We start from the raw sequence: 12,696 nt of genomic DNA on the forward strand, positions 1-12,696 counted from the left end.
AATGGATTAAGGTAAGACAAACCGGAGCTCCAGGTGGTCCTCTCTCGCCGGAATTGCCAGGGAAACCCTGCAATCAAAAAAGGAGAAATATGAGGAATTGGAAAATGACATAAGTGACATCTCGCTCCGATAGCACAGTTCGCTTCTCTTATAATGAATGGTAACTATGTCGTCATAAGTTTCCAAGTCTAACGAATGTCTTCCTTGGGGATCCATACACCCTAACCAGGCCCTGTTTGACATACTCTGTGAATTGGTGCAATACAGTTTTGCATCTGAACCATCATTGGGCTGCTGCAATCATGTACTGAAGCATCACCTTGTTTGTGGCAAACAGTTCTGTCCCTCTGCTTTCCTATGCAAAATCGCACTCTATCAATCGAAATTGCACATACCCAGGCAACTTACCTTTCCTCCTTCGTTATTTACTTATAATACACACTACATTGTAAATACATTTTAGGATTTGTGTCAAGCTCCCTGCATTGAATAATAATACATCTAGGATGATGTCATTAGTCGTTGGCCAGTGGACGTAGCTGCCTGCATTCTTTTCCATATCCTACGTGGGCCATGGACTTTCTGATAAGCTGTCTCTAGACCCATGGAGTGGTTAGTTATTTAGTGCAGAGCAGAACCCACAAGAAATGAATGTATAGGTATCAGTGGCACTGTTACTGATGGTAGCACCATCATTACGGCTACATTAATTTCCCTAAAAGTACCCCCGAAAATTTGCTGACAGAGGGGCAACATGTGTATTTCCCATATATGTATGCAGGACACAACTGGGTTTGCAAACCAGCCCCCGTGTTTTTCCTCCTAGAAATATCTCTTTCACCCTCTCACTGCTTACAAGGCATACCTCGCCAAGAAAATACCTTTGTTGTATCCCAGTGCCTGTTGCAGGGGGCCAGTCCCCAGTAGCGAGCAGCTCAAGTTATAGGGCCGTCTTTGGGGAAGACAGCAGCAGGTTTCAATTCTAGTTCACCAATATGTCTAAAACGTAAACTTTGGTGGGAATAATGATGAAGGGAAACCATTGGCTTGCTCTACTGAGTATTTGTACGGTATAAGCTGTTGATATAATGCCGACACAACGAACAACAGATCGTAGGTTGATGCTTAACACCTTTTACTGCTACACTGGGATACCATAGATGCAGTAAAGCATGATTAGAACACATCTCAGGCCCCCACACACTCCAGGAACACATAGCTTCTGGCCTTAAATCGTTTATGACATGTCCACAGCACAAAGCCACACGGCTTTTAACCACACGGCAAGTAAAATAACTCATGAGCTGCTCACTAGGTTATGTAATGAAATGGATATGGCATCGTTGTGCCAGATGTCATTGTACAGTAAATAGTGTTCATTGTAATTATTGGAATAAGATACAAAACAAATGTCCTATATAATTCTGTGTTGTAGCTGGACAATGTATGGTGGATGCTACTTAGTGCATTGAGTAGGCTGCGGGTCACGTGAGCAGGCCCTGCCACTTAGTGGCTCCGCCCACCTCCATTGTATGCCTTCCAAGTCTCTACTTCAGGACTGTAGGCCAGCTCCAGGCAGACGGCACTGAGTAGGCTGCTGGTCACATGACCAAACTCTATCACTCAGTTGCTACGCCCACCTCCAGTTTTTGCACTTTCTAAGCCTCTTCTTATGGACTGTATGCAAGCTCCAGACAGACAGCATTGCGTAGTCTTCTGGTCAAGTGATCATCCCTGCCACTCAGTTGCTCTGCCTACCACCTATTTAAACAGTCTTCCGTAGGCGTCCTCATCACCAGTGTCCTCAGCAAACAATGTGCAAAGACAAGGACCTCACCTGTTTGGGTCTGATTGGGCCAAAGGCCTTACCCGCTACCCTGCATTTCACATACAAATGAATCGCTAATACTACTACTCACCAAACGCATCACCACATCACCATGTGTCTCCTCCCTCCGCAGCCCATCCACACTCTCACTAGGATTTATATGGACAATTGGCCTCAGCAGCCCCAACAAGCTACCCTAGCAAATCTTATCAATAGTGCCCTTTTCCCCACCCAACACCCACGGACCACATGCACACGACCTCTCATGTTGATCAGTGCTCACTCAGTAGTCACTCATGCTGCAGAGATCACTGACTGCATCTCGTACAACAATCTTGAAACATGGTTTATCCCCTCCTACCCCAAGGCTACTGCTGTAAAAATGCTAACCAAACCGGAAGTGCAGGAGGTGGAGTGGCAATCATCCACAGGAGCGATTGGCCATGCTCCATCATCCCCTCTCCAAGAACAAGCTCATGTGAATCACTTGCCTGGTGGTTCCCTCCATCGCACACAGAATCTATCACCTTCCACCTCATCTAATCACTGGAGTGACTCTTTCATTGCAGACATCTCCAACATACTCTTTTCTGCCGAATTAGAACATTTAAATAAAATGTTGCTCAGTGATTTTAAAGAACGTAGTTCTCAGTGAGCTTAATGTCCCTCGGTCACAGGCTGACAACCTTGCATGGAATTGTGCTCTCCCCCTCGCACAACACCCTAGACTTAGTCTGCACATCATCCCCCTGCTTCACCTGTGCAGACCATATCCCACTTGATTGGTCGGACCATGCTGCCATCCCTTTATCAGCCACCCTCTCGACTATGGGTTGCAAAGGTCTGCTGAACGCCCCCTCACTCAACGCTACTCATTAAAAACCTTCCCGGGCAAGCAAACTCTGCAGACATCTCCACCACAGGGAATGCTGTGGGCCTCCTGGAATTATTCAGCAACTCTGTTATGAAACTAAAGGACACTCATGCCCCCCTAAAGTCCAGCCAGGCGAAAACCAAACTAGCTGCCCCATGCTACACCCCTAAGCTAGCCTCCAACAAATGCTTAATCAGAGCCCTAGATAAATGGGGGTGCAAACACCATAACTTGGGAGACCTCACCAAACCTCAAATCTCTGTGCTCAAACCATAGGATACTGATTGCAAAGGCCAACGCTCCTTACTATTCCACCACCATTGTGGCAGCCTCTAACAGGAGCAAAGCCATATTTGAAGTAGTAAATCATTGCACCAAACCGTCACCCGACACTGAGGTAACAGCAACTCTGGAAAAATATGACTGAATCAACACATTTGTTACTGATAAAATAGACAAAATCCGAGAGACCATCAAATGAACCTATCACACCATGATGATCCCCTATACCTCAAAACACTCACTTCCCCTCTCCTCTCTTTCCCGTGGATTTCCTAAAAAATGATTGCCTCCCTAAAACCAACTTCTTACTCTGACAATACAATTCTGGCCTCCATCATTAAACAATTGACGGGCCGGCACTCAATGCGCTCCTCAGCATCATCAATGCCTCCTTCACAGAACGATCATTCCCAGACACCCTCCAGACTGGTCTCATATGACCTCTTTTGAAAAAAATAACCCTATATCCAGACGGCTTGGACAACTACAGGCCCATTACAATCCTCCTGTCTATTGGCAACATTTTGGAAAAAGTACTCACCAGAATAAAACAACTCCATGCCCTGAATGACTATCAGTAAGGGTTCCGCCCAAATGATAGCAGTGAGACATCCACCATCTAGTTAGTGGATGATGCTCTCCAAATCATTTATAAGGGTGACTCGTGCTTCATCGTCCTCCTTGACCTCTCAGCTGCATTCAACACCGTTGATCACTGTATCCTTTTCACTCTGCTTACAGGATGAGATTCTCTGGAACTATCCTGCATTGGTTTCCTCCTACATCTCAGACAGACACCAGGATGTCCGGATGAAATTGGTGCATTGTAACCCACTCCAGGTCTCCTGCGGTGTCCCCAAGGCTGCATTTTCTCACCATTCCTTTTTAACGTTTACATGGAGCCTGTCGGCAGTCTCCTCAAAGATCCCAATATATCTATCCATCCACCAATAGGCAGATGATACTCAGTTGTACATGAGAGTAGATAGCGTGCAGGACATCTTTCGTCTATGTGATTACATAGCCATCATCAAGTCCAGGATGTCGACACCCTACCTCAATCTAAACCCACGAAAGAGTGAATTTGTCCTCATCTCAGACTCAGCAAAACCCTTAGGCTTCACCAATGACAGCAATCTGTTCATCCAGAAACACATAGACAAGAAGGCCCAAATGACCCGGCTCAGAAACTCCACCCTTTGAAAAATCAAACCCTTCATCCTGCTGCACGACTTCCAGACTGTAGCACAGGCCATGTGGCCTTGCACATCGATGGGGGAAATGCTCTCCTGACAGGGCTCCTAGCTGCTCACGTGGCTTCCATAAAAATGACCCCCATCCTACGCTAACTACATCAGCTTCCACTCCAAGCCAGGATACTGATTAAGACTGCACGTATCATCTACAAAGCAGTCATGAATAGCACACCATCGTACCTGGCAACTAACCTCTACATATCTGCTGGTACATGCTCCTCATGCAGCAAATTGACCCACTGGCTTTTATCACAACTCACCCACAAAGCGAGGACCTGCAAACAATCGTTCTCTTGTCATGTACCCACCCTCTGGACCTTGATCCTGGTGTCAGCTCGGAATGCCCCCACAATTCTCCAATTACCCAAATCTCTCAAAACATGGCTTTTTCAACAACACCTGACCAAGCACTAATTCTAATGGACGAACATACTGACTCACAGACCTCGCAGTACTGCGCTACTGTTTAAAGATGCCAGCCCAAATGCCAGCTATCTACACTCAGTTCAGTGCTCCGCTGCTCTTGAGCTTGGTCTGTGATTTAAACAATCAAATACAATAAAAAAAATACTATGCCACAATGTGCTTTAGTAATATTCCATGTCTGTTTTACCCTATTTGAGAAATAACGGCCTCCCTACCTCCCTGAAACTTGAAGAGAACCATCTCCGGTTCTGTAAGCACCTCAAAACCTTTCTCTTTGCTTTGGCTTTTTCTCCTCCTCTCCCCTGCTGACTTCCTGGTTGAAACCTAACCTACACTGCTTACCTGGCCACCCTCTTATCTTGGGCCCAGGTTCCCTCCCCAGCCAGTCGCATACCTGCACTGCCTTCCTGGCAACTTGGTGACTGTTTCTATATCCCCTCAGTCCCACTTCCAGCACTTGATACATGTTGTCTGCACTTACCCTTGCCACTTGCTGGCCGCACTTCTACTATTGTTATTTATTTATTCTTTTATCCCATTTACTGCACTGTCCCTCCCCCCTCACTATCCCCCTTCCCTTTCCCATGCACTTGCGCGATCTGATTGACACCTGGTCTAGTATGATCTTTTGTCTGTCTTCCCCCTGTTCCCCCTACCTTGGCTCATCATGCCTTGAAACACTTGTATATAGGTGCGTTATAAATGCCATATCATATCAACCCCTTGAACTCATTCTTGAAAGATATTTCATGCACATGAAATTGATAGGTAGTTGATTGCATGAAAATGCTGCAAATGCACTGTAAAGTTCTCATTCTATCCTCTCATTCTACGCTCCCTCTCGCCCCCTCCAATCTGCTGATCTCTTCCTACTCTCTGTTTCACTACCTCCCTGTGACCCTTCTCGTTTCCGATCATTTCATCTCCTTGCCCCCTACACTGGAATTCCTACCTCTCTCTATCCGCTCCATTTCCTCATACCCCTCCTTCCGTTCCTCCTTGAAATCTCATCTTCTCCATACCCGTCCTGTTAACCTCATTACTTCCCTGTTACTGTCCCTCTGATCTGCTTTTCTTTACAGTCTCAGGCAAATTGTTTTTGATGGTTTGTCTCATGTTTACAATTATGCTTCCATTTTATTCTATTGTGTTCTTGTTGTTGCTATGTGAAGCGTTTTGACTTAAAGTGCTCTATAAATTTAATTAATAAATAAATAAAGTAGGTTTTGGCTTATCCAGGTGAATTCTTGTCTAAATCGTAAAGCTTGGTGATCTGTGGATATGTGTGGGGCACTTTACAGGCTGCAAAAAACCGCTCCCGCCCCATGTACCACTGACTACTCTATATCACCCTCCCATTCACTACCCTCCATGTTCACCACCCCACCGCACCCCCAGAATTGTGTAAACATGATTCTAGCGAAACTGTTTAAAATGGCCCTCTACCTTGTGTCAGCTGAGCAGTGGGAATTTTACAAGGCCCTGCAGAGGATGCCAGTAATTATACACTAATTATGCAGATGATACACAGATCCTCCTCCCGCTTTCTGGGGATCATGCTAAAGACACGGAATTGGTGAACAAGGTATACCTTATCATCCAGGCTTGGATGGCCACTCACGGCCTTTGTCTAAACGATGATAAGACAGAGTTGATTATCCTGGGTACCCAAGCCAATATCAAAAAACTAGGACAGGAATTCTCCTCATTCAACATAGATGGGAATATCATCCAAGTATCCCAGGATATAAAAACCCTGGGATTCTATCTTGATTCTACCCTATCACTTGATAAACAGCTCAAATCCCTTGCCTCCTCCACGGCCTACACGTGCAAACTCATAAGAGCCGGTAAACCATTCCTTTCCAATAAGAGTTGCCTAATCCTAGCCAGAGCCTTAATACTCTCCAGAATTGATTATTGTAATGCTCTATATTCTGGAGCTAATAAAAGAATAACCCAAAGACTACAAACATTACAAAATAATGCCTTGAGAGCAGCACTAGGCATTAATAAAAGATCCCATATCTCTTCCGCCAGACGCCATCACAACTGGTTGACCACGGACAACAAAATAAAACTCAAGATGCTATCCCTAACCCACAAAGCCCTTAATAACTCTGCCCCTAGTTACCTGACTGACAAATTCCACCGGAGAACATCTCTTAGACCAACCAGACTTGTCAATTCAAATTGCTTGACAATACAGACTCACTACTATAGGAGGAAATAGTTTCCCGGTAAAGGCGGCTAAAACCTGGAACTCACTACCACAAGACCTTAGAGCGGACCTGCCCTACCTTTGTTTCAGGAAAAAAGTCATTCAACTCCTTACCTCGACTGACCTCAGTTGACCGGTGTTACCTACCTCCTACTGGTATTATTCACACTAGACCTTCACTCTATACAGCTGTAATTCCTATTGACCTACTCGAACTTGTATATTTTGTAATTATTTGTGTGACCGGATTGTATTTTCTAATGTACATTCTGCTATGATGTAACCTTGTAAGTTCTGCATTTTTCTTGCCAATGCGCCCTGCTACCCCTGGGTCTGTTGCACACAAAAAGTGAATAAAACAAACAAACAAACAGTGGCGTGCCCTCTCTTGATTGGTCCAAATTATTTACTATAGTTCAGGTGCAACGTGCTCACCTTGGAAACAAGACGATAAGGCGCACCCGGGTCCGTGCTTAGAAACCTCTGTGTATTAATCGCATTATAAAAAACCTATCATATCATACTCTTGGGTGGCATCTAACCTTTCCAAAACATCCCCATAAAACAGAAACGTTTGAATAGTTTGCAGGGACGTGGACCCTACACTGTGTTTGTTTGAGTAATCCCCAAATAAGTTTGCTCTCCACTAGTTTTGGAGCTGGAACGTTAACATCTGCATCGTGTGATTTCACAAGTTCTCTGACTTTGACGAGCATATTGCATCAGAGTGATAACGAGAAACTCGTCGTCTTTCGCGACACAGACACATGGTTCAGTGACATGTACATACTTACATCTTGTCCTGGGGGTCCCTGGGGACCAGGAACACCCGGCTGTCCTCTTTGTCCCTTGAAAAGATCCAGAAACATATGTCAACATCAGCATACAATGGAATATTCAAATCAAAGTCATGTTGAACATATATTTTTGGGACTTCTAACTAAAGTCAAGGTTACAGATAACATGTTTTCATGCATAACTGGTGAACATGTATTTTTATTGGTGCTTTGAAAAATACACCAATACAAGAAGGTTATTTCAAAGTGCATTTGGGGAATGGGGAGCACAGTTGGCCAATGGTTGTTGGCTAAACAGAGACACCGCTTCTGAGAGAAGAGACTAGGATCAAAGCAATAGGGATGTAAACACAAAGAAAACATATAAAGATTTTGTAGCATCTAGTCCAGAAGTCGGCTAATTCTTAGACAATGAGTCCCCCCACCCCCAGGGTCCCAGGTGCTATGAGGTATTTGTCAAACACCCCACCGCCCCGGATGTGAAATTTGGGAGTACTTCAAAAACCTCGAAAACAGTTGTACAATGTGTGAGAATTTGTTCTAATGTTACATTTTCAAACACTGGCAATTAGGTTGGGATATGTAAGGTGTACACTCTTCCGAACAACGTGGTGGTCAGAGTTATGCCATCATAAATAGTTTACCCTCAAAGTATAGTTTCAGCTGCACAGTCCAAGTGAGTTTTACATTTAAAACAGAGCAATTGGAATAGCACTAGCAACTAACAAGAAAAGGCAACATGAAGATACTTTCAAGAACATGTGTTTTCAGTTCTATTTTCAGAAGGATAAGGGATACATGTCTTTACTGAGAGTGGCAGCTGTGAGGGAGTGGGTGCAAAGAGCATGAGATCCCACTTACTACACAGCCATATGGGGCATGTGGCAGCAGCGCCCGCCCGGCACGGCTAGAAGGGGTTGTGCTTGTACCGATCACCTTCATGTCCTAGGCATGCTGTTGATCGCCTTCATATCCTAGGCATGCTGTTGATCGCCTTCATGTCCTAGGCATGCTGTTGATCGCCTGCATGTCCTAGGGATGCTGTTGATCGCTTTCATGACCTAGGAATGCTGTTGATCGCCTTCATGTCCTAGGGATGCTGTTGATCGCCTTCATGTCCTAGGGATGCTGTTGATCGCCTTCATGTCCTAGGGATGCTGTTGATCGCCTTCATGTCTTAGGCATGCGGTTGATCGCCTTCATGTCCTAGGGATGCTGTTGATCGCCTTCATGACCTAGGGATGCTGTCCAGCTGCCATATGGATGTGACTGACCATGCATGATCATCTATCTCCGGTGTTAGGGTGTGATTAACCCTTCATTCAGTTCCAGGCATACTGGTCCATCTATGGCCCAGTGAGAGACTAATGGTGGCAGCCTCTGACTGCTTGCTTTTTTAAAGTTAGGAAGCATATATCATTCTGTCACTTTTGTCATGAAAGCGTGGATGAATGTACATTAATTTGTCTTGAATGCCCATTCGGGTTATTCCTGCCAATAGCTGAACTATAGAAGTATTGAAGAGATTTTGCACTGATAAAAGTATTAGTAAAACGTTGGAGAGTATTGCTTTTAATGCTCGTTGGTAGACAATGACAGGTGACCTCAACAGCTTTTTGCAGCTGGCACTGATAGGTAGAGAAGAAGTATTTAAGGACTGCATCCAGAGGGTTGAGGCAGGAGATGAACGATCAGGCAAACATATCTCAATTGCAATTGCATATAGACCTTTACCTAATTGTTTGCACTGGTGCGAAGATGTATTGAAAGCATATATTTTTCCACTTGTGCAATGTTTGCCCTGGTGCTCATCACACTTGAACAAGCATTCTCTAATTCCCTCTTAATATTCAAATACACAAGGCCATTATCTTTGTGCTGAGCACTACATTTGTGAGTTATGCACATATCTTCAACGGTTTTCGAGCAAGTGCTTGCAATTAGTAAATGCAATTGTTTATTTTTAAAGCGCTTGTACACAAGTGAATTATTTCAAAGCGCCTCAAGGCAGGAAGGCAACAAGGGAATGAAGAGTCATTCTTAGGCCTTGAAATTTCAGAATGATCTAGCAAAAAAGACTAGAAAACTAAGCCTGACAGGATTAATACTAGTGCAAGTGCATGACAAGAATGGAGGCGAGAAAGGGGAGAGGAAAGTGAGAGGGTTATACAATCCTTAAACAACCGTGCTAGGCCAACAATATATGGGACAGTGCAAGTGCGTGACAGAGAGTGAGGTGATAAGGGGGTAAAGGAGAAGAACATACAGGTGATAAGGGAGGAAGGAGAAGACATACGGAAACAGAAAACTACTGTACTAGGCCTGGCGAACTAGGCATAATACATTCTAAGGTAATGTGAGTGTGCAGACAGGAAGTGGGAGGAAGGGAGAGGGAACTAGTGCTCCCAGTCCAGCAGAGCCCTGGGTTAAGTGCAGAGAGGTTACCGTTCCCATGGAATGAATTCCAGAAGTGCAGTAGTGGAGAGCACAGTGCAGATGCCTGGGAGCAAGTGCGAGGACTGGTGGGGGACCCTGAGACCTGTGTGGCTCTGGAGGTGCATCATGGGACCAGTCAGCAACTGGAACGGTGTTAGGGAGTGAAGTAGGTGGGAAGTAGGCAAGAATAGACAGGAGGTTAACAGGGGAAAGCGAGAGAAGAGAAAAGGAAGAGGAAGAGAATAGGAAGGTCTTGAGGTGGTCCTGGAACTTAAGGGGATCAGATTCAAGGAGGAGGGGGGAAGAGAGGTTGTTCCAGAAGGAAAAACCTGCAGAGGGATTTCAGACTTGGAGAGATGCAGTCCTTGGGCTTGAGGCCAAGGATACGTCTCAGGGTTCTGTTCTAAATGGGTTGTAGAGGTCAGAGAGTAGAATTAGGAAGATTGAGAAAGAGACTGTTGCAGTAGTGAAGTCTAGAAAGAACCATGGCTCCGGAGACGGTGAGCCTCTGGGGGAAAGTGAGAAAAGGCAGAATACCTCTGAAGAGGTCAAGCTGGCAGTGGGACTTTTTAGAGATTTCTGAGATGTGATAGAAGGAGAGAGTGGAGTCCAAGATGACCCCTAGATTTTTTGCCCCACCAGCGGATGAGGGTGCAGGGCTGAGGGAGGCCGGCCAGAGTTAATGTGGGAAAGCGGGAGCAGGGGTCACAATGAGGACGAGCTCTGTAGAGCTGGGATTGAGGCAGAGATTGTTTGCAGCACACCAAGACTGAAATGCGGACAGACAGTCAGGAATGAGTGAGGAGGAGGAGGCTGAGGGTGGCCTGAAAGATAGCTTTGTGTCATCCACATTACACTGAAAGTTGGAGGTGAAGGCAGAGATCCTGTGGGTCAGACGAGCCATGTAGACATTGAAGAACTTGGGGGATAGGTTACATCCCTGGGGAACACCACAAGTAGAGAGAGTGATAGCGAAGATAAAAGATCCAAGTTCCACCTGGAAAGGACGGTCAAAGAGAAAGGAGGCAATCCATGCCAGGGCCTGATCTGTGATTCCCAGGGTGTCTCAGAGATGGTAGATCAGGATGTTGTGGTTTACTGTGTCGAAAGAAAAAGAGTGGTCAAGAAGAATGAGGACAGAGGGAGAGTTAGAGTCAGAATTTGAGAGCTGTTTATAAGAGCAGTTTCCATGCATCTGGATGCTCTAAGCCAGACTGATGGCCATGGAGACATCCAACAGATCCCATTGGGAGGGTAAGCTGAGAGATAGCCAAGTTCTCCAGGAGATAAGGGCAGGGGGCCACCTATTTGGATGAGGTTTTCATAGACCAGAATTGTCTAGAGACCTCCTTGGGTGTGACAGGGGAGAGGGAGGAGAGAAGAGTGGGAGTGGAGTGGGCGGCCAAGGGGGGCACAAGAGATGTTGGTGCATGAGTGGGGGCAGAGGTGAGAGAGGTCAGGATGTCCTGTGTTTTGGTGGTGAAGCTTGCAGCCAGGGCCGAGCAAAGGGGCTGGGTGGGTGCAGTAGATAAAGAAGCTGCAGTGCCAGTGAAGTTTTAGAACTGAGGATGAACAACCCTAATTCTATACTCAGCAGTTATGTTTGGGAAGAACAAATCAATGAACATACTAAAAACTCAAGAACAGCCTGTTTACATAAACATGCTTTATTGATCAACTGCAAAATGAATATGTGACTATCTAAAAGAGAGTGCCAGCAAGGGTATGTGGCCGTTTGTAGCACGACAGTGGCTTGGTCATGGCACTAACTTGTTGCATGCACAGGTGGTTTATGCCAAATATGCCTTGATGTGAAAATGGTATTTCTCATAACAGTTCCATATGACAGCAGCCTTATAAACATTGACCCTATGGCAGAAGACAATCTAGGATGGCATAGAGAAATGTTGTAATCTTCTGTGATGTATTGTTGGGGAGTGTGAACTACAGGTTGTATTACATTGTTTACTCCAGGGCCATGCTTTCCCTTGTCATAGTCCTTTTGCCCTGATTACTTTTTAATGTTTTATTTTATGTTTGTGTTAGGGTTTTGTTCCCCCTGGTGCACTTTTTTGTTATACACCCCTACATATGTTCCGGGTTATTTTGGAGGTGGACTGGGGGATGATTTGGAGGTGGGAGGTAATCTGATGTTTGCCACTTATTCTCCATTAGAGGGTTATTATATGCGTATTTGTTTTTTTTATATAACACTAGAGTAGCTTTGGATCAATGGAACAGTGACTTGCATTAGAGAGGACATGATGGGTAAATGCAGAAGACAATTTTGGACCAGTGGTAGTGTAGATCGTATATCATCCATATTTTGCCAAATAATTTGAGTAGATAAAGCAAAAAATTACTCTGCTGCGTTAATTTGAAAACAAAAGCTTGTAACTTTAAGGGGGTTTCATGTTGCCTCCATTTACAACAGCTCATCGTCATGGCTACAACCCTATCCAACAATATTAGTGGAAATACTAAAATCCTGGTTACGTACCGGAAGTCCATTTTCTCCATGTGGTCCAGTAGGGCCCTAAAACATAGAACATACAGTATTAATTAAGGATAGCTAG

At 45.0% G+C, this 12,696-nt stretch overlaps 1 protein-coding gene across 1 annotated transcript in view; it reads right to left on the reverse strand.

Moving 5' to 3' along the window:
• The window catches only part of COL22A1 (collagen type XXII alpha 1 chain), a 1,250,061-nt gene that overhangs the window by 126,088 nt on the left and 1,111,277 nt on the right, over positions 1 to 12,696 (reverse strand). The window contains exons 42-44 of the mRNA XM_069621676.1: positions 12,621 to 12,656; positions 7,682 to 7,735; positions 23 to 67 (exon numbers count right to left, since the gene is read on the reverse strand). Coding sequence (XP_069477777.1) covers positions 23 to 67; positions 7,682 to 7,735; positions 12,621 to 12,656 — 135 coding nt within the window. The remainder of the gene's footprint in view (positions 1 to 22; positions 68 to 7,681; positions 7,736 to 12,620; positions 12,657 to 12,696) is intronic.

This window comes from Ambystoma mexicanum, chromosome 5q (assembly GCF_040938575.1).
Source record: "Ambystoma mexicanum isolate Mex_15411 chromosome 5q, UKY_AmexF1_1, whole genome shotgun sequence".
Classification (NCBI taxonomy): Eukaryota; Metazoa; Chordata; class Amphibia; order Caudata; family Ambystomatidae; genus Ambystoma; species Ambystoma mexicanum.